The sequence below is a fragment of the Argopecten irradians genome, chromosome 3, assembly GCF_041381155.1.
Source record: "Argopecten irradians isolate NY chromosome 3, Ai_NY, whole genome shotgun sequence".
NCBI lineage: Eukaryota > Metazoa > Mollusca > Bivalvia > Pectinida > Pectinidae > Argopecten > Argopecten irradians.
The window spans coordinates 62,316,179-62,338,558 of NC_091136.1; the positions used below are offsets into that span (position 1 = coordinate 62,316,179).

The 22,380-nt window shown below is 37.7% G+C and overlaps 1 protein-coding gene across 2 annotated transcripts in view; it reads left to right on the plus strand.

The window, feature by feature from the left end:
* Positions 1-22,380, plus strand: part of LOC138319321 (uncharacterized) — a 36,765-nt gene that overhangs the window by 4,337 nt on the left and 10,048 nt on the right. For both annotated transcript variants that reach the window (XM_069262395.1, XM_069262394.1), the window contains 2 exons: positions 6,886-7,496; positions 12,489-12,649. In XM_069262395.1, the coding sequence (XP_069118496.1) occupies positions 6,959-7,496; positions 12,489-12,649 (699 nt within the window). In that variant the 5' untranslated portion in view covers positions 6,886-6,958. The remainder of the gene's footprint in view (positions 1-6,885; positions 7,497-12,488; positions 12,650-22,380) is intronic.

Below are 22,380 nucleotides of genomic sequence, written 5' to 3' on the forward strand. Positions count from 1 at the left end.
TGGATTATGTGATTGAGAGAAATCCTATAAGTAACAGTGTGGATTATGTGATTGAGAGAAATCCTATAAGTAACAGTGTGGATTATGTGATTGAGAGAAATCCTATAAGTATCAGTGTGGATTATGTGACTGAGAGAAACCCTATAAGTATCAGTGTGGATTATGTGACTGAGAGAAACCCTATAAGTAACAGTGTGGATTATGTGACTGAGAGAAATCCTATAAGTATCAGTGTGGATTATGTGACTGAGAGAAATCCTATAAGTATCAGTGTGGATTATGTGACTGAGAGAAATCCTATAAGTATCAGTGTGGATTATGTGACTGAGAGAAATCCTATAAGTATCAGTGTGGATTATGTGACTGAGAGAAATCCTATAAGTATCAGTGTGGATTATGTGACTGATAGAAATCCTATAAGTATCAGTGTGGATTATGTGACTGAGGGAAATCCTATAAGTAACAGTGTGGATTATGTGATTGAGAGAAATCCTATAAGTAACAGTGTGGATTATGTGACTGAGAGAAATCCTATAAGTAATCAGTGTGGATTATGTGACTGAGAGAAATCCTATAAGTATCAGTGTGGATTATGTGACTGAGAGAAATCCTATAAGTAACAGTGTGGATTATGTGACTGAGAGAAATCCTATAAGTATCAGTGTGGATTATGTGACTGAGAGAAATCCTATAAGTATCAGTGTGGATTATGTGACTGAGAGAAATCCTATAAGTAACAGTGTGGATTATGTGACTGAGAGAAATCCTATAAGTAACAGTGTGGATTATGTGACTGATAGAAATCCTATAGGTAACAGTGTGGATTATGTGACTGAGAGAAATCCTATAAGTATCAGTGTGGATTATGTGACTGAGAGAAATCCTATAAGTATCAGTGTGGATTATGTGACTGAGAGAAATCCTATAAGTATCAGTGTGGATTATGTGACTGAGAGAAATCCTATAAGTAACAGTGTGGATTATGTGACTGATAGAAATCCTATAAGTAACAGTGTGGATTATGTGACTGATAGAAACCCTATAAGTAACAGTGTGGATTATGTGACTGATAGAAATCCTATAAGTAACAGTGTGGATTATGTGACTGATAGAAATCCTATAAGTAACAGTGTGGATTATGTGACTGATAGAAATCCTATAAGTAACAGTGTGGATTATGTGACTGAGAGAAATCCTATAAGTATCAGTGTGGATTATGTGACTGATAGAAATCCTATAAGTAACAGTGTGGATTATGTGACTGAGAGAAATCCTATAAGTATCAGTGTGGATTATGTGACTGATAGAAATCCTATAAGTAACAGTGTGGATTATGTGACTGAGAGAAATCCTATAAGTAACAGTGTGGATTATGTGACTGATAGAAATCCTATAAGTAACAGTGTGGATTATGTGACTGAGAGAAATCCTATAAGTATCAGTGTGGATTATGTGACTGATAGAAATCCTATAAGTAACAGTGTGGATTATGTGACTGAGAGAAATCCTATAAGTATCAGTGTGGATTATGTGACTGATAGAAATCCTATAAGTAACAGTGTGGATTATGTGACTGATAGAAATCCTATAAGTAACAGTGTGGATTATGTGACTGAGAGAAATCCTATAAGTAACAGTGTGGATTATGTGACTGAGAGAAATCCTATAAGTATCAGTGTGGATTATGTGACTGATAGAAATCCTATAAGTAACAGTGTGGATTATGTGACTGAGAGAAATCCTATAAGTATCAGTGTGGATTATGTGACTGAAGAAATCCTATAAGTAACAGTGTGGATTATGTGACTGAGAGAAATCTATAAGTACAGTGTGGATTATGTATGAAGAAACTAAACAGTGTGGATTATGTGACTGATAGAAATCCTATAAGTATCAGTGTGGATTATGTGACTGATAGAAATCCTATAAGTAACAGTGTGGATTATGTGACTGATAGAAATCCTATAAGTATCAGTGTGGATTATGTGACTGAGAGAAATCCTATAAGTAACAGTGTGGATTATGTGACTGATAGAAATCCTATAAGTAACAGTGTGGATTATGTGACTGAGAGAAATCCTATAAGTAACAGTGTGGATTATGTGACTGAGAGAAATCCTATAAGTATCAGTGTGGATTATGTGACTGATAGAAATCCTATAAGTAACAGTGTGGATTATGTGACTGAGAGAAATCCTATAAGTAACAGTGTGGATTATGTGACTGATAGAAATCCTATATAAGTATCAGTGTGGATTATGTGACTGATAGAAATCCTATAAGTATCAGTGTGGATTATGTGACTGAGAGAAATCCTATAAGTATCAGTGTGGATTATGTGACTGAGAGAAATCCTATAAGTAACAGTGTGGATTATGTGACTGAGAGAAATCCTATAAGTATCAGTGTGGATTATGTGACTGATAGAAATCCTATAAGTAACAGTGTGGATTATGTGACTGATAGAAATCCTATAAGTAACAGTGTGGATTATGTGACTGAGAGAAATCCTATAAGTATCAGTGTGGATTATGTGACTGAGAGAAATCCTATAAGTAACAGTGTGGATTATGTGACTGAGAGAAATCCTATAAGTATCAGTGTGGATTATGTGACTGAGAGAAATCCTATAAGTATCAGTGTGGATTATGTGACTGAGAGAAATCCTATAAGTAACAGTGTGGATTATGTGACTGAGAGAAATCCTATAAGTATCAGTGTGGATTATGTGACTGAGAGAAATCCTATAAGTATCAGTGTGGATTATGTGACTGATAGAAATCCTATAAGTATCAGTGTGGATTATGTGACTGAGAGAAATCCTATAAGTAACAGTGTGGATTATGTGACTGAGAGAAATCCTATAAGTAACAGTGTGGATTATGTGACTGAGAGAAATCCTATAAGTAACAGTGTGGATTATGTGACTGAGAGAAATCCTATAAGTATCAGTGTGGATTATGTGACTGAGAGAAATCCTATAAGTATCAGTGTGGATTATGTGACTGAGGGAAATCCTATAAGTATCAGTGTGGATTATGTGACTGAGAGAAATCCTATAAGTAACAGTGTGGATTATGTGACTGAGAGAAATCCTATAAGTATCAGTGTGGATTATGTGACTGAGAGAAATCCTATAAGTAACAGTGTGGATTATGTGACTGAGAGAAATCCTATAAGTATCAGTGTGGATTATGTGACTGAGAGAAATCCTATAAGTAACAGTGTGGATTATGTGACTGAGAGAAATCCTATAAGTATCAGTGTGGATTATGTGACTGAGAGAAATCCTATAAGTACAGTGTGGATTATGTGACTGAGAGAAATCCTATAAGTATCAGTGTGGATTATGTGACTGAGAGAAATCCTATAAGTAACAGTGTGGATTATGTGACTGAGAGAAATCCTATAATAAGTAACAGTGTGGATTATGTGACTGAGAGAAATCCTATAAGTACAGTGTGGATTATGTGACTGAGGAAATCCTATAAGTATCAGTGTGGATTATGTGACTGAGAGAAATCCTATAAGTAACATGTGGATTATGTGACTGATAGAAACCTATATAACATGTTGATTATGTGACTGATAGAAATCCTATAAGTATCAGTGTGGATTATGTGACTGAGAGAAATCCTATAAGTAACAGTGTGGATTATGTGACTGATAGAAATCCTATAAGTGACAGTGTGGATTATGTGATTGAGAGAAATCCTATAGGTAACAGTGTGGATTATGTGATTGAGAGAAACCCTATAAGTATCAGTGTGGATTATGTGACTGTCTGTAATCCAAATATGCATGCACTGATCAATTATAAAAGTTTTACACTATGTACATAAAAAGCCTATGGAAAACTTAGTTCTAGTATAGTTAACCTGTTAATCACAATCAGAACAAAAAGCATTATAATTTTGATATAGATTTATTGGCATCATTGGTTTGGTTGGAGACATGCTAAATATCTATTATTTTTAACCTCCATGAAGAAGATATCAATTAAAAATAATGGTCACGGAAATCAATGAGTACTTTAAGGAGGATATCGTGTTATACTCCTTGAACTATACACTAATGTATTGTTGGAATGGTTCTGAATGGTCACCAGCTGGCTAGGCCTAGTGGCTAGTGCTGCAGGGTCATACCATCTTTGATTATTTATTGCTACGACTGTATCATAGTCGTCATAGTAATCATTCTAGCAAACTTGATCAAAGTAACAATCTTATCAGTATGATGAAACAAATAGTTTTCTGTTACCCATAGAGCAGAGCAGTAACTACGATAACAAAATATTATGTTATATTAATTCCTGAGACAAAAATATCTTGTTGGAGTCCGGTTTCTACCAAGTATTTTTATTAGTCTGATGAACATCTTGAAAACCTTATTTTATGTGAATATTTTTTTTACGTGTGATCATTACTCTTACTTTATTGAATGCCAAAAACTAGTCTTCTAATGAAATGAAGGAAGGTGAAATTGATTTTCCCCTCTGAATTATTGATTGCAACAACCAAACTTGTTTATAAGACTAAGGCGAGTCTGATAAACTGTAGTGAACGTATCCGACATACATATATGAAACAGTCCAGACCGCTCCTAAAATACAGCATTGAAACTATTTCTGAACCTGACATGAATCATGAAAAACACTGCCTATCAATCCATCCCCTAGCATGATCCCCACCAGGTCCCATTCTCTTAGTTCATCCTCTCTTGTGAAGCTCCTCCTCCCTGTCCCAGCCAGTCAACCTCAGCTCCCTTGCTCAGAAGCTTCTCTTCCGGCCCTCATCCACCCTCCCCACCCTCACTCCTCCTTCCCCCTCAGCTCCTCCCCCATCCCGACTCCTCCTTCCCCCTCAGCTCCTCCACCACCCCCACTCCTCCTTCCCCCTAAGCTCCTCCCCCACCCCCACACTCCTCCTTCCCCCTAAGCTCCTCCCCCACCCCCACTCCTCCTTCCCCCTCAGCTCTTCCACCACCCCCACTCCTCCTTCCCCCTAAGCTCCTCCCCCACCCCCACTCCTCCTTCCCCCTAAGCTCCTCCCCCACCCCCACTCCTCCTTCCCCCTAAGCTCCTCCACCAACCCCACTCCTCCTTCCCCCTAAGCTCCTTTACCACCCCCACTCCTCCTTACCCCTAAGCTCCTTTACCACCCCCACTCCTCCTTCCCCCTCAGCTCCTCCATCACCCCCACTCCTCCTTCCCCCTAAGCTCCTTCACCACCCCCACTCCTCCTTCCCCCTCAGCTCCTCCATCACCCCCACTCCTCCTTCCCCCTAAGCTCCTCCCCCATCCCCACTCCTCCTTCCCCCTCAGCTCCTCCACCACCCCCACTCCTCCTTCCCCCTAAGCTCCTCCCCCATCCCCACTCCTCTCCTTCCCCCTCAGCTCCTCCACCACCCCCACTCCTCCTTCCCCCTAAGCTCATCCACCACCCCCACTCCTCCTTCCCCCTCAGCTCCTCCACCACCCCCACTCCTCCTTCCCCCTAAGCTCCTTTACCACCCCCACTCCTCCTTCCCCCTAAGCTCCTCCCCCATCCCCACTCCTCCTTCCCTATCAGCTCCTCCACCACCCCCACTCCTCCTTCCCCATCAGCTCTTCCACCACCCCCAGCCCTCCTGCTCAGTTCCTTCTCTCTGTACTGAAGTTCCCACAACTATTCCTCTCCAGTTCCTCCGCTTTCCCCTCTTCACAGTCTTCTCCCTCACCTCGACCCGCACCCCTCCTTCAACTCCTCCTCTCCTTGTCATATAACTCTTCCAACTCTACTTCCCCCTTTTAGCTTTACCACTCCTTTCCCGACTACCACCTGTTTTCCTTGCCCCACCTCCTCTCCCTGCCACAGCTCTTCTTTTCCTGTTCTTCCTTTCTGAACCTGACATGAATCATGAAAAACACTGCCTATCAATCCATCCCCTAGCATGATCCCCACCAGGTCCCATTCTCTTAGTTCATCCTCTCTTGTGAAGCTCCTCCTCCCTGTCCCAGCCAGTCAACCTCAGCTCCCTTGCTCAGAAGCTTCTCTTCCGGCCCCCACTCCTCCTTCCCCCTCAGCTCCTCCACCACCCCCACTCCTCCTTCCCCCTAAGCTCCTCCCCCATCCCCACTCCTCCTTCCCCCTCAGCTCCTCCACCACCCCCACTCCTCCTTCCCCCTAAGCTCATCCACCACCCCCCACTCCTCCTTCCCCCTCAGCTCCTCCACCACCCCCATTCCTCCTTCCCCCTAAGCTCCTTTACCACCCCCACTCCTCCTTCCCCCTAAGCTCCTCCCCCATCCCCACTCCTCCTTCCCCCTCAGCTCCTCCACCACCCCCACTCCTCCTTCCCCATCAGCTCTTCCACCACCCCCAGCCCTCCTGCTCAGTTCCTTCTCTCTGTACTGAAGTTCCCACAACTATTCCTCTCCAGTTCCTCCGCTTTCCCCTCTTTACAGTCTTCTCCCTCACCTCGACCCGCACCCCTCCTTCAACTCCTCCTCTCCTTGTCATATAACTCTTCCAACTCTACTTCCCCCTTTTAGCTTTACCACTCCTTTCCCGACTACCACCTGTTTTCCTTGCCCCACCTCCTCTCCCTGCCACAGCTCTTCTTTTCCTGTTCTTCCTAAGTTTCCCAAACCTTTCTTCTCCTCAACCTGCTTCTCTGCATCCACTCCTTTCCCATCACACCATATATCTCCACAATAATTTTCCTGTGAGTTCTGGTATATAGACTGGTTGTTATTACAGTTGTTTTTAAGGTAAAAAGACTGTTAAAGAACACTGCATCATTCTGGAACAGTCATGGTGTAAATCAATACCATAATGGTTCCACCAGCAGGCATCAAGGTCAATATGGAATGCATCCTATTTAATTACCATATCTTTGTTTCAGGCTTCACTGAAAAGATGTGATCATTCAACTTGTACTAAATATTGATTACAAACTTCTCCGATGAGGGTATCATATGGCAAGTAAACCAAAGAAAGCACCAGGCATGAAGAAGGATGGGGGAGAAAAACGCCCAAACTCATCCCGAGGCCAGTCATTTCCCCGGGGGAGCATCTCTGTTTCTAAGTCTAAACAGGCTGTGGAAATCCTGACAAAGGAGAATGACGAGCTACAGGAGCGAGTAGCGGAACTGAGCACTAGGAACAAGCAACTACAGGATCACTGGCTTACATTGACCACCAAACTGGTGGAGGATGCCAAGTCCAAGGGTTTCCAGCTCAGGGAGGAGGATCAGAACCTGGGAGAGGTGTCCCTGGAAACACTGCTAGACCTTATCAACAGTCTAGCTCACAAACAGGAAGTCAAGAAACCCACAAAGGGCAGTTTGGAGGCCAGGATAGAGGAACTGGAAACCAGAACCACTCAAATGAATATGAACCTTGTTAAGTTATTACAGGCTAAAATGAACTTAGAGGCTGGCTTAGAGGATATTCAACAGTGCTGTACATTAGAAGATGCTAAACACAAAGCTAGATTTCTTCTTTTTGAAACAAGTAAGTTGATAACAATACTTTACTCCATCATTGATGTTAATTGATATTTTATACAGTAACTGTAATAACTAAATGGCTATTTTAGTTTTTACCTCAGTTCAACATTAGGCAACTATGATGTTTACTTTTGTCTTTTTAATAGTATACATGGACATTGCAGTGGGTAATCTTTGTATTGTAGAGGGCAGTATTGATATATTGTAGTGGTAATCATTGTACTGTAAAGGGCAGTATTTACATATTGTAGTGGGTAATCATTGTACTGTAGAGGACAGTATTTACATATTGTCGTGAGTAATCTTTGTATTGTAGAGGGCAATATTGACATATTGTAGTGGGTAATCTTTGTATTGTAGAGGGCAGTATTTACATATTGTAGTGGGTAATCTTTGTATTGTAAAGGGCAGTATTTACATATTGTAGTGGGTAATCATTGTACTGTAGAGGACAGTATTTACATATTGTAGTGAGTAATCTTTGTATTGTAGAGGGCAGTATTTCCATATTGTAGTGAGTAATCTTTGTATTGTAGAGGGCAGTATTTACATATTGTAGTGGGTAATCATTGTATTGTAGAGGGCAGTATTTCCATATTGTAGTGAGTGATCATTGTACTGTAGAGGGCAGTATTTACATATTGTAGTGAGTAATCTTTGTATTGTAGAGGGCAGTATTTCCATATTGTAGTGGGTAATCTTTGTATTGTAGAGGGCAATATTGACATATTGTAGTGGGTAATCTTTGTATTGTAGAGGGCAATATTGACATATTGTAGTGGGTAATCTTTGTATTGTAGAGGGCAGTATTTACATATTGTAGTGGGTAATCATTGTACTGTAGAGGGCAGTATTTCCATATTGTAGTGGGTAGTGATCATTGTACTGTAGAGGGCAGTATTTACATATTATAGTGGGTAATCATTGTACTGTAGAGGGCAGTATTTACATATTGTAGTGGGTAATCATTGTACTGTATAGAGCAGTATTTACATATTGTAGTGAGTAATCTTTGTATTGTAGAGGGCAGTATTTCCATATTGTAGTGGGTAATCTTTGTATTGTAGAGGGCAATATTGACATATTGTAGTGGGTAATCTTTGTATTGTAGAGGGCAATATTGACATATTGTAGTGGGTAATCTTTGTATTGTAGAGGGCAGTATTTACATATTGTAGTGGGTAATCATTATACTGTAGAGGGCAGTATTTACATATTGTAGTGGGTAATCATTGTATGGTAGAGGGCAGTATTTATATATTGTAGTGGTAATCTTTGTATTGTAGAGGGCAGTATTTATATATTGTAGAGGTAATCTTTGTATTGCAGAGGGCTGTATTTATATATTGTAGTGGTAATCTTTGTATTGTAGAGGGCAGTATTTATATATTGTAGCGGTAATCTTTGTATTGTAGAGGGCAATATTGACATATTGTAGTGGGTAATCATTGTATTGTAGAGGCCAGTATTTATATAACATATTGCAGTGGGTAATCTTTGTATTGTGGAGGGCAATATTGACATAATTTAGAGGTAATCTTTGTATTGTAGAGGGCAATATTTACACATTGTAGAGGTAATCTTTGTACTGTAGAGGGCAGTATTTACATATTGTAGTGGGTAATCTTTGTAATGTAGAGGGCAGTATTTATATATTGTAGTGGTAATCTTTGTATTGTAGAGGGCAATATTGGCATATCGTAGTGGGTAATCTTTGTATTGTAGAGGGCAATATTGACATATTGTAGTGGTAATCTTTGTATTGTAGAGGGCAGTATTTATATATTGTAGAGGTAATCTTTGTATTACAGAGGGCAGTATTTATTTATTGTTGTGGGTAATCTTTGTATTGTAGAGGGCAGTATTTATATATTGTAGAAGTAATCTTTGTATTACAGAGAGCAGTATTTATTTATTGTAGTGGGTAATCTTTGTATTGTAGAAGGCAGTATTTACACATTATAGAGGTAATCTTTGTAATGTAGAGGGCAGTATTTATATATTGTAGTGGTAATCTTTGTATTGTAGAGGGCAATATTTATATGTTGCAGTGGTAATATTTGTAATGTAGAGGGCAGTTTTTATAGTGGTAATATTTGTATTGTAGAATGCAGTATTTACATATTGTAGTGGGTAATCTTTGTATTGTAGAGGGCAATATTGACATATTGTAGTGGATAATCTTTGTATTGTAGAGGGCAGTATTTATATAACATATTGTAGTTGGCAATCTTTGTATTGTAGAGGGCAATATTTACACATTGTAGAGGTAATCTTTGTATTGTAGAGGGCAGTATTTACACATTGTAGAGGTAATCTTTATAATTTAGAGGGCAGTATTTATATATTGTAGTGGTAATCTTTTTATTGTAGAGGGCAATATTGACATATTGCAGTGGTTATCTTTGTATTGTAGAGGCAGTATTTATATATTGTAGTGGTAATCTTTGTAATGTAGAGGGCAGTATTTATACATTGCAGTGGTAATCTTTGTATTGTAGGGGGCAATATTTACATATTGTAGTGGTAATATTTGTAATGTAGAGGGCAGTATTTATATATATTGTAGATATTTGAAGTGGTAATATATTTGTATTGTAGAATGCAGTATTTACATATTGTAGTGGGTAATCTTTGTATTGTAGAGGGCAGTATTTATATATTGTAGTGGTAATCTTTGTAATGTAGAATGCAGTATTTACATATTGTAGTGGGTAATCTTTGTATGGTAGAGGGCAGTATTTATATATTGTAGTGGTAATCTTTGTAATGTAGATGGCAGTATTTATATATTGTAGAGGTAATCTTTGCATTGTAGAGGGCAGTATTTATATATTGTAGTGGGTAATCTTTGTATTGTAGAGGGCAATATTGACATATTGTAGTGGTAATCTTTGTATTGTAGAGGGCAGTATTTATATATTGTAGAGGTAATTCTTTGTATTACAGAGGGCAGTATTTATTTATTGTAGAGGTAATCTTTGTATTACAGAGGGCAGTATTTATTTATTGTAGTGGTAATCTTTGTAATATAGATGGCAGTATTTACATATTGTAGTGGGTAATCTTTGCATTGTAGAGGGCAGTATTTATATATTGTAGTGGTAATCTTTGTAATGTAGATGGCAGTATTTATATATTGTAGAGGTAATCTTTGCATTGTAGAGGGCAGTATTTATATATTGTAGTGGGTAATCTTTGTATTGTAGAGGGCAATATTGACATATTGTAGTGGTAATCTTTGTATTGTAGAGGGCAGTATTTATATATTGTAGAGGTAATCTTTGTATTACAGAGGGCAGTATTTATTTATTGTTGTGGGTAATCTTTGTATTGTAGAGGGCAGTATTTATATATTGTAGAGGTAATCTTTGTATTACAGAGGGCAGTATTTATTTATTGTAGTGGTAATCTTTGTAATATAGATGGCAGTATTTACATATTGTAGTGGGTAATCTTTGCATTGTAGAGGGCAGTATTTATATGTTGCAGTGGTAATATTTGTAATGTAGAGGGCAGTATTTATATATTGTAGTGGTAATCTTTGTAATGTAGAATGCAGTATTTACATATTGTAGTGGGTAATCTTTGTATGGTAGAGGGCAGAATATATATATTGTAGTGGTAATATTTGTATTGTAGAATGCAGTATTTACATATTGTAGTGGGTAATCTTTGTATTGTAGAGGGCAATATTGACATATTGTAGTGGGTAATCTTTGTATTGTAGAGGGCAGTATTTATATAACATATTGTAGTTGGCAATCTTTGTATTGTAGAGAGCAATATTTACACATTGTAGAGGTAATCTTTGTATTGTAGAGGGCAGTATTTACACATTGTAGAGGTAATCTTTATAATTTAGAGGGCAGTATTTATATATTGTAGTGGTAATCTTTTTATTGTAGAGGGCAATATTGACATATTGCAGTTGTTATCTTTGTATTGTAGAGGGCAGTATTTACATATTGTAGTGGGTAATCTTTGTAATGTAGAGGGCAGTATTTATATATTGTAGTGGTAATCTTTGTATTGTTGGGGGCAATATTTACATATTGTAGTGGGTAATCTTTGTATTGTAGAGGGCAGTATTTACATATTGTAGTGGGTAATCTTTGTATTGTAGAGGGCAGTATTTCCATATTGTAGTGAGTGATCATTGTACTGTAGAGGGCAGTATTTACATATTGTAGTGGGTAATCTTTGTATTGTAGAGGGCAGTATTTACATATTGTAGTGGGTAATCTTTGTATTGTAGAGGGCAGTATTTCCATATTGTAGTGAGTGATCATTGTACTGTAGAGGGCAGTATTTACATATTGTAGTGGGTAATCTTTGTATTGTAGATGGCAGTATTTATATATATTATAGTGGTAATCTTTGTATTGAAGAATGCAGTATTTACATATTGTAGTGGGTAATCTTTGTATGGTAGAGGGCAGTATTTATATATTGTAGTGGTAATCTTTGTAATGTAGAATGCAGTATTTACATATTGTAGTGGGTAATCTTTGTATGGTAGAGGGCAGTATTTATATATTGTAGTGGTAATCTTTGTAATGTAGAGGGCAGTATTTATATATTGTAGTGGTAATATTTGTATTGTAGAATGCAGTATTTACATATTGTAGTGGGTAATCTTTGCATTGTAGAGGGCAGTATTTATATATTGTAGTGGTAATCTTTGTATTGCAGAGGGCAGTAGTTATATATTGTAGAGGTAATCTTTGTATTGTAGAGGGCAGTATTTATATATTGTAGTGGTAATCTTTGTATTGTAGAGGGCAGTATTTATATATTGTAGAGGTAATCTTTGTATTGTAGAGGGCAGTATTTATATATTGTAGAGGTAATCTTTGTATTGTAGAGGGCAGTATTTATATATTGTAGAGGTAATCTTTGTATTGCAGAGGGCAGTATTTATATATTGTAGAGGTAATCTTTGTATTGCAGAGGGCAGTATTTATATATTGTAGAGGTAATCTTTGTATTGTAGAGGGCAGTGAAGTATTTACTTATCATGGCTCTGATGATGATGATCAGCCAGAAGAGGAGAAAGAGAAGATTATTGTCAATGAGAGTAAAGAAACCACACATCCAGGAAAATATCAAGTGTCTTCCATTGTCAAGAATCTCCAAACCTTCCAGCTCAGCCCAGTATGTAATTACTCTCTTTTTGTCTTTACCATGTGGAGTTTCTGACTTGTCTAACTATATAAGTATTATAGACAACATTCCTCATAGAACATAAGGAAGTCTGAATGGTTCTCAATACCTGATCTGCTAAACACAATTTTAATACATGCAGATAAGATATTAACAGCCCTTCATACTATACATTACAGGCTGTACATAAGCACACTGTGCTGAATACAGGCATTGTACGAAAACCCTTGACTTCAAGCACAGATAAATTCAATTTTGGGAAAATATTCAGACAAAAGATACATCACAAAAGTAAGCTGTTTACTATAGAAACTGTAATGTGTTAGGCACTTGTATTTTGTGGGGAGAAAGGGCACTAGCCTTCACATCTTGTGTCAGGTATTGTTACTCGTCACCAAACAATAACAATACATATATAATGTATTATAGAACAGTGTAGACCAATATGTGTTCAGGTGTATCTACAGGGTAACTGATCACCTATTCTCACCTGCTTTAGACGTAAGTTTACATTTCCACCTGTACAGGTCAACAAACCTCTTATTACTTACCTTTTCTGGTAAACAGCTCTTTCCTTTTCACAGGAACATAAATTTTATAAACAAACATTCTATGTCCATAAAGCAGGGTTGATCAATCTGGGACTGGGCAGGAATCACTATAGTTTGTATGATAATGCTTGGTCAGTAGAACCATTAACAATACATAATGCCATTAACACACTGATACTTCATTGTTAGGCAACAATAGCATTTCATATAGAATCAATTCCTACAGCCATCATATTGATATCTATCTTACTGTCAAGGTAGAATCTGTATTAGTGGTTATAACACTAGCCATCTGTGATAACCATTTAATTAGCAACCGAGACCAGACAAGAGCTGGTAAATCTAGTGGCTGCATTTGATATACCCTTACATAACCAAGGCTATATGGAAAGGATATACAATTAAGTTTTTTTCAGATTTAATAATGAAAAAAATAGTACCCAGCACCTAGATATAACCCAGGTCATAAAAGTACCCAGATATAACACATGCCATACAAGTACCAAGATATAACCCAGGTCATACAAGTACCCAGAGATAACACATGTCATACAAGTACCAAGATATATAACCCAGGTCATACAAGTACCCAGATATAACACATGTCATACAAGTACCCAGATATAACACATGTCATACAAGTACCCAGATATAACACATATAACACATTTCATACAAGTACCCAGATATAACCCAGGTAATACATATACCTAGATATAACCCAGGTCATACAAGTACCCAGATATAACACAGGCCATACATTGTACAAGTACCCAGATATAACCCAGGAAATACAAGTACCCAGATATAACACATGTCATACAAGTACCAAGATATAATTCAGGTAATACAAAAACCCAGATATAACCCAGGTAATACAAGTGCCAGATATGACACAGGTCATACAAGTACCCAGATATAACACAGGCCATACATTGTACAAGTACCCAGATATAACACATGTCACACAAGTACCCAGATATAACCCAGGCCATAAAAGTACCTAGATATAACACATGCCATACAAGTACCAAGACGTAACACAGGTCATACAAGTACCCAGATATAACCCAGGAAATACAAGTGCCAGATATGACACAGGTCATACAAGTACCCAGATATAACCCAGGAAATACAAGTACCCAGATTTAACCCAGGCCATACAAGTACCCAGATATAACCCAGGAAATACAAGTACCCAGATATAATACAGGCCATACAAGTACCCAGATATAACCCAGGAAATACAAGTACCCAAATATACCCTAATAGCCGTACCGAGTGATATGGTAAAGGCCACACTTAGTACTCCATAGATCATCCAATGCCACTCGTTATATAAGAGACATACCCAAAGCCACATTAGTACCCATAGATTACCAATGTCACACAAGGTATCACTTATTTATGATAGTGTCTACATTTTCAGTATACATTACAAGGGTTGTTACTTCCATAAGCCTGATTCAATTTAAAGTGAGTTTTACTGTCAGGAATAGTTTTGACAAATAGTGATACATGTCTTTATTAATTGTTACAGCCTTGGTTACAGCCTTGATAGTTGTGTGATAGTGTATAATTGTTACAGCCTTGATAGTGTGTGACATTTGTGTATAATTGTTACAGCTCTTGGTAGTGTGATAGTGTATAATTGTTACAGCCTTGGTAGTGTGAATTGATAGTGTATAATTGTTACAGCTTGGATAGTGTGAGTTGATGTAGTGTATAATTGTTACAGCCTTGTAGTGTGAGTGATAGTGTATAATTGTTACAGCCTTGGTAGTGTGGTGAATGATAGTGTATATAATTGTTTACAGCCTTGGTGTGAGTGATAGTGTATAATTGTTACAGCCTTGGTAGTGTGAGATTGATAGTGTATAATTGTTACAGCCTTGGTAGTGTGGTTGATAGTGTATAATTGTTACAGCCTTGGTAGTGTGATTGATAGTGTATAATTGTTACAGCCTTGGTAGTGTGAGTTGATAGTGTATAATTGTTACAGCCTTGGTAGTGTGGATGATAGTGTATAATTGTTACAGCCTTGGTAGTGTGGATGATATTGTATAATTGTTACAGCCTTGGTAGTGTGATTGATAGTGTATAATTGTTACAGCCTTGGTAGTGTGGAGTGATAGTGTATAATTGTTACAGCCTTGGTAGTGTGAGTGATAGTGTATAATTGTTACAGCCTTGGTAGTGTGAGTTGATAGTGTATAATGTTACAGCCTTGGTAGTGTGGATGATAGTGTATAATTGTTACAGCCTTGGTAGTGTGGATGATAGTGTATAATTGTTACAGCCTTGGTAGTGTGGATGATAGTGTATAATTGTTACAGCCTTGGTAGTGTGAGTGATAGTGTATAATTGTTACAGCCTTGTAGTGTGAGTGATAGTGTATAATTGTTACAGCCTTGGTAGTGTGGATGATAGTGTATAATTGTTACAGCCTTGGTAGTGTGGTGTATAATTGTTACAGCCTTGGTAGTGTGGATGATAGTGTATAATTGTTACAGCCTTGGTAGTGTGGAGTGATAGTGTATAATTGTTTACAGCCTTGGTAGTGTGGATGATAGTGTATAATTTGTTACAGCCTTGGTAGTGTGGATGATAGTGTATAATTGTTACAGCCTTGGTAGTGTGGATGATATTGTATAATTGTTACAGCCTTGGTAGTGTGGTTGATAGTGTATAATTGTTACAGCCTTGGTAGTGTGGATGATAGTGTATAATTGTTACAGCCTTGGTAGTGTGGATGATAGTGTATAATTGTTACAGCCTTGGTAGTGTGGATGATAGTGTATAATTGTTACAGCCTTGGTAGTGTGGATGATAGTGTATAATTGTTACAGCCTTGGTAGTGTGGATGATAGTGTATAATTGTTACAGCCTTGGTAGTGTGGATGATAGTGTATAATTGTTACAGCCTTGGTAGTGTGGATGATAGTGTATAATTGTTACAGCCTTGGTAGTGTGGATGATAGTGTATAATTGTTACAGCCTTGGTAGTGTGGATGATAGTGTATAATTGTTACAGCCTTGGTAGTGTGGATGATAGTGTATAATTGTTACAGCCTTGGTAGTGTGGATGATAGTGTATAATTGTTAATTGTATAATTGTTTACAGCCTTGGTAGTGTGGTTGATAGTGTATAATTGTTACAGCCTTGGTAGTGTGAGTGATAGTGTATAATTGTTACAGCCTTGGTAGTGTGAGTGATAGTGTATAATTGTTTACAGCCTTGGTAGTGTGAGTGATAGTGTATAATTGTTTACAGCCTTGGTAGTGTGAGTGATAGTGTATAATTGTTTACAGCCTTGGTAGTGTGAGTGATAGTGTATAATTGTTTACAGCCTTGGTAGTGTGAGTGATAGTGTATAATTGTTACAGCCTTGGTAGTGTGGTTGATAGTGTATAATTGTTACAGCCTTGGTAGTGTGGAGTGATAGTGTATAATTGTTACAGCCTTGGTAGTGTGAGTGATAGTGTATAATTGTAACAGCCTTGGTAGTGTGAGTGATAGTGTATAATTGTTACAGCCTTGGTAGTGTGAGTGATAGTGTATAATTGTTACAGCCTTGGTAGTGTGAGTGATAGTGTATAATTGTTACAGCCTTGGTAGTGTGAGTGATAGTGTATAATTGTTACAGCCTTGTGATAGTGTATAATTGTTACGCCTTGGATGTTGATAGTGTATAATTGTTACAGCCTTGGTAGTGTGATTGATAGTGTATAATTGTTACAGCCTTGGTAGTGTGAGTGATAGTGTATAATTGTTACAGCCTTGGTAGTGTGGTGATAGTGTATAATTGTTACAGCCTTGGTAGTGTGATGATAGTGTATAATTGTTACAGCCTTGGTAGTGTGATGATAGTGTATAATTGTTACAGCCTTGGTAGTGTGGATGATAGTGTATAATTGTTACAGCCTTGGTAGTGTGTGATAGTGTATAATTGTTACAGCCTTGGTAGTGTGGTGATAGTGTATAATTGTTACAGCCTTGGTAGTGTGGATGATAGTGTATAATTGTTACAGCCTTGGTAGTGTGGATGATAGTGTATAATTGTTACAGCCTTGGTAGTGTGGATGATAGTGTATAATTGTTACAGCCTTGGTAGTGTGGTTGATAGTGTATAATTGTTACAGCCTTGGTAGTGTGGATGATAGTGTATAATTGTTACAGCCTTGGTAGTGTGGTGATATGTGTATAATTGTTACAGCCTTGGTAGTGTGGATGATAGTGTATAATTGTTACAGCCTTGGTAGTGTGGATGATAGTGTATAATTGTTACAGCCTTGGTAGTGTGTTGATAGTGTATAATTGTTACAGCCTTGGTAGTGTGGATGATAGTGTATAATTGTTACAGCCTTGGTAGTGTGGAGTGATAGTGTATAATTGTTACAGCCTTGGTAGTGTGGTTGATAGTGTATAATTGTTACAGCCTTGGTAGTGTGGATGATAGTGTATAATTGTTACAGCCTTGGTAGTGTGGATGATAGTGTATAATTGTTACAGCCTTGGTAGTGTGGTTGATAGTGTATAATTGTTACAGCCTTGGTAGTGTGAGTGATAGTGTATAATTGTTACAGCCTTGGTAGTGTGAGTGATAGTGTATAATTGTTACAGCCTTGGTAGTGTGAGTGATAGTGTATAATTGTTACAGCCTTGGTAGTGTGGTTGATAGTGTATAATTGTTACAGCCTTGGTAGTGTGGATGATAGTGTATAATTGTTACAGCCTTGGTAGTGTGATGATAGTGTATAATTGTTACAGCCTTGGTAGTGTGGATGATAGTGTATAATTGTTACAGCCTTGGTAGTGTGGTTGATAGTGTATAATTGTTACAGCCTTGGTAGTGTGAGTGATAGTGTATAATTGTTACAGCCTTGGTAGTGTGAGTGATAGTGTATAATTGTTACAGCCTTGGTAGTGTGGTGATAGTGTATAATTGTTACAGCCTTGGTAGTGTGAGTGATAGTGTATAATTGTTACAGCCTTGGTAGTGTGGTTGATAGTGTATAATTGTTACAGCCTTGGTAGTGTGAGTGATAGTGTATAATTGTTACAGCCTTGGTAGTGTGAGTGATAGTGTATAATTGTTACAGCCTTGGTAGTGTGAGTGATAGTGTATAATTGTTACAGCCTTGTAGTGTGAGTGATAGTGTATAATTGTTACAGCCTTGGTAGTGTGGATGATAGTGTATAATTGTTACAGCCTTGGTAGTGTGGATGATAGTGTATAATTGTTACAGCCTTGGTAGTGTGGTGATAGTGTATAATTGTTACAGCCTTGGTAGTGTGGATTGATAGTGTATAATTGTTACAGCCTTGGTAGTGTGGATGATAGTGTATAATTGTTACAGCCTTGGTAGTGTGGATGATAGTGTATAATTGTTACAGCCTTGGTAGTGTGGATGATAGTGTATAATTGTTACAGCCTTGGTAGTGTGGATGATAGTGTATAATTGTTACAGCCTTGGTAGTGTGGATGATAGTGTATAATTGTTACAGCCTTGGTAGTGTGGATGATAGTGTATAATTGTTACAGCCTTGGTAGTGTGGATGATAGTGTATAATTGTTACAGCCTTGGTAGTGTGGATGATAGTGTATAATTGTTACAGCCTTGGTAGTGTGGAGTGATAGTGTATAATTGTTACAGCCTTGGTAGTGTGGATGATAGTGTATAATTGTTACAGCCTTGGTAGTGTGGATGATAGTGTATAATTGTTACAGCCTTGGTAGTGTGGATGATAGTGTATAATTGTTACAGCCTTGGTAGTGTGGATGATAGTGTATAATTGTTACAGCCTTGGTAGTGTGATTGATAGTGTATAATTGTTACAGCCTTGGTAGTGTGGATGATAGTGTATAATTGTTACAGCCTTGGTAGTGTGAGTGATAGTGTATAATTGTTACAGCCTTGGTAGTGTGGTTGATAGTGTATAATTGTTACAGCCTTGGTAGTGTGAGTGATAGTGTATAATTGTTACAGCCTTGGTAGTGTGAGTGATAGTGTATAATTGTTACAGCCTTGGTAGTGTGAGTGATAGTGTATAATTGTTACAGCCTTGGTAGTGTGAGTGATAGTGTATAATTGTTACAGCCTTGGTAGTGTGAGTGATAGTGTATAATTGTTACAGCCTTGGTAGTGTGAGTGATAGTGTATAATTGTTACAGCCTTGGTAGTGTGAGTGATAGTGTATAATTGTTACAGCCTTGGTAGTGTGAGTGATAGTGTATAATTGTTACAGCCTTGGTAGTGTGATGATAGTGTATAATTGTTACAGCCTTGGTAGTGTGAGTGATAGTGTATAATTGTTACAGCCTTGGTAGTGTGAGTGATAGTGTATAATTGTTACAGCCTTGGTAGTGTGGTGATAGTGTATAATTGTTACAGCCTTGGTAGTGTGGTTGATAGTGTATAATTGTTACAGCCTTGGTAGTGTGGTTGATAGTGTATAATTGTTACAGCCTTGGTAGTGTGGATGATAGTGTATAATTGTTACAGCCTTGGTAGTGTGAGTGATAGTGTATAATTGTTACAGCCTTGGTAGTGTGAGTGATAGTGTATAATTGTTACAGCCTTGGTAGTGTGGATGATAGTGTATAATTGTTACAGCCTTGGTAGTGTGAGTGATAGTGTATAATTGTTACAGCCTTGGTAGTGTGATTGATAGTGTATAATTGTTACAGCCTTGGTAGTGTGGATGATAGTGTATAATTGTTACAGCCTTGGTAGTGTGGATGATAGTGTATAATTGTTACAGCCTTGGTAGTGTGAGTGATAGTGTATAATTGTTACAGCCTTGGTAGTGTGATTGATAGTGTATAATTGTTACAGCCTTGGTAGTGTGGATGATAGTGTATAATTGTTACAGCCTTGGTAGTGTGGTTGATAGTGTATAATTGTTACAGCCTTGGTAGTGTGAGTGATAGTGTATAATTGTTACAGCCTTGGTAGTGTGGATGATAGTGTATAATTGTTACAGCCTTGGTAGTGTGATTGATAGTGTATAATTGTTACAGCCTTGGTAGTGTGGATGATAGTGTATAATTGTTACAGCCTTGGTAGTGTGGATGATAGTGTATAATTGTTACAGCCTTGGTAGTGTGGTTGATAGTGTATAATTGTTACAGCCTTGGTAGTGTGAGTGATAGTGTATAATTGTTACAGCCTTGGTAGTGTGATTGATAGTGTATAATTGTTACAGCCTTGGTAGTGTGGATGATAGTGTATAATTGTTACAGCCTTGGTAGTGTGAGTGATAGTGTATAATTGTTACAGCCTTGGTAGTGTGGTTGATAGTGTATAATTGTTACAGCCTTGGTAGTGTGGATGATAGTGTATAATTGTTACAGCCTTGGTAGTGTGAGTGATAGTGTATAATTGTTACAGCCTTGGTAGTGTGGTAGTGTATATTGTACAGCCTTGGTAGTGTGATGATAGTGTATAATTGTTACAGCCTTGGTAGTGTGTTGATAGTGTATAATTGTTACAGCCTTGGTAGTGTGAGTGATAGTGTATAATTGTTACAGCCTTGGTAGTGTGAGTGATAGTGTATAATTGTTACAGCCTTGGTAGTGTGGATTGATAGTGTATAATTGTTACAGCCTTGGTAGTGTGGATGATAGTGTATAATTGTTACAGCCTTGGTAGTGTGAGTGATAGTGTATAATTGTTACAGCCTTGGTAGTGTGATTGATAGTGTATAATTGTTACAGCCTTGGTAGTGTGATTGATAGTGTATAATTGTTACAGCCTTGGTAGTGTGGATGATAGTGTATAATTGTTACAGCCTTGGTAGTGTGAGTTGATAGTGTATAATTGTTACAGCCTTGGTAGTGTGAGTGATAGTGTATAATTGTTACAGCCTTGGTAGTGTGGATTGATAGTGTATAATTGTTACAGCCTTGGTAGTGTGGATGATAGTGTATAATTGTTACAGCCTTGGTAGTGTGGATGATAGTGTATAATTGTTACAGCCTTGGTAGTGTGGTTGATAGTGTATAATTGTTACAGCCTTGGTAGTGTGAGTGATAGTGTATAATTGTTACAGCCTTGGTAGTGTGGATGATAGTGTATAATTGTTACAGCCTTGGTAGTGTGGATGATAGTGTATAATTGTTACAGCCTTGGTAGTGTGGATGATAGTGTATAATTGTTACAGCCTTGGTAGTGTGGATGATAGTGTATAATTGTTACAGCCTTGGTAGTGTGATTGATAGTGTATAATTGTTACAGCCTTGGTAGTGTGATTGATAGTGTATAATTGTTACAGCCTTGGTAGTGTGATTGATAGTGTATAATTGTTACAGCCTTGGTAGTGTGGATGATAGTGTATAATTGTTACAGCCTTGGTAGTGTGGATGATAGTGTATAATTGTTACAGCCTTGGTAGTGTGATTGATAGTGTATAATTGTTACAGCCTTGGTAGTGTGATTGATAGTGTATAATTGTTACAGCCTTGGTAGTGTGATTGATAGTGTATAATTGTTACAGCCTTGGTAGTGTGTGATGATAGTGTATAATTGTTACAGCCTTGGTAGTGTGATTGATAGTGTATAATTGTTACAGCCTTGGTAGTGTGAGTGATAGTGTATAATTGTTACAGCCTTGGTAGTGTGGTTGATAGTGTATAATTGTTACAGCCTTGGTAGTGTGATTGATAGTGTATAATTGTTACAGCCTTGGTAGTGTGGATGATAGTGTATAATTGTTACAGCCTTGGTAGTGTGGTTGATAGTGTATAATTGTTACAGCCTTGGTAGTGTGATTGATAGTGTATAATTGTTACAGCCTTGGTAGTGTGGTTGATAGTGTATAATTGTTACAGCCTTGGTAGTGTGGATGATAGTGATAGTGTATAATTGTTACAGCCTTGGTAGTGTGATTGATAGTGTATAATTGTTACAGCCTTGGTAGTGTGATTGATAGTGTATAATTGTTACAGCCTTGGTAGTGTGGTTGATAGTGTATAATTGTTACAGCCTTGGTAGTGTGGATGATAGTGTATAATTGTTACAGCCTTGGTAGTGTGATTGATAGTGTATAATTGTTACAGCCTTGGTAGTGTGATTGATAGTGTATAATTGTTACAGCCTTGGTAGTGTGGATTGATAGTGTATAATTGTTACAGCCTTGGTAGTGTGGATTGATAGTGTATAATTGTT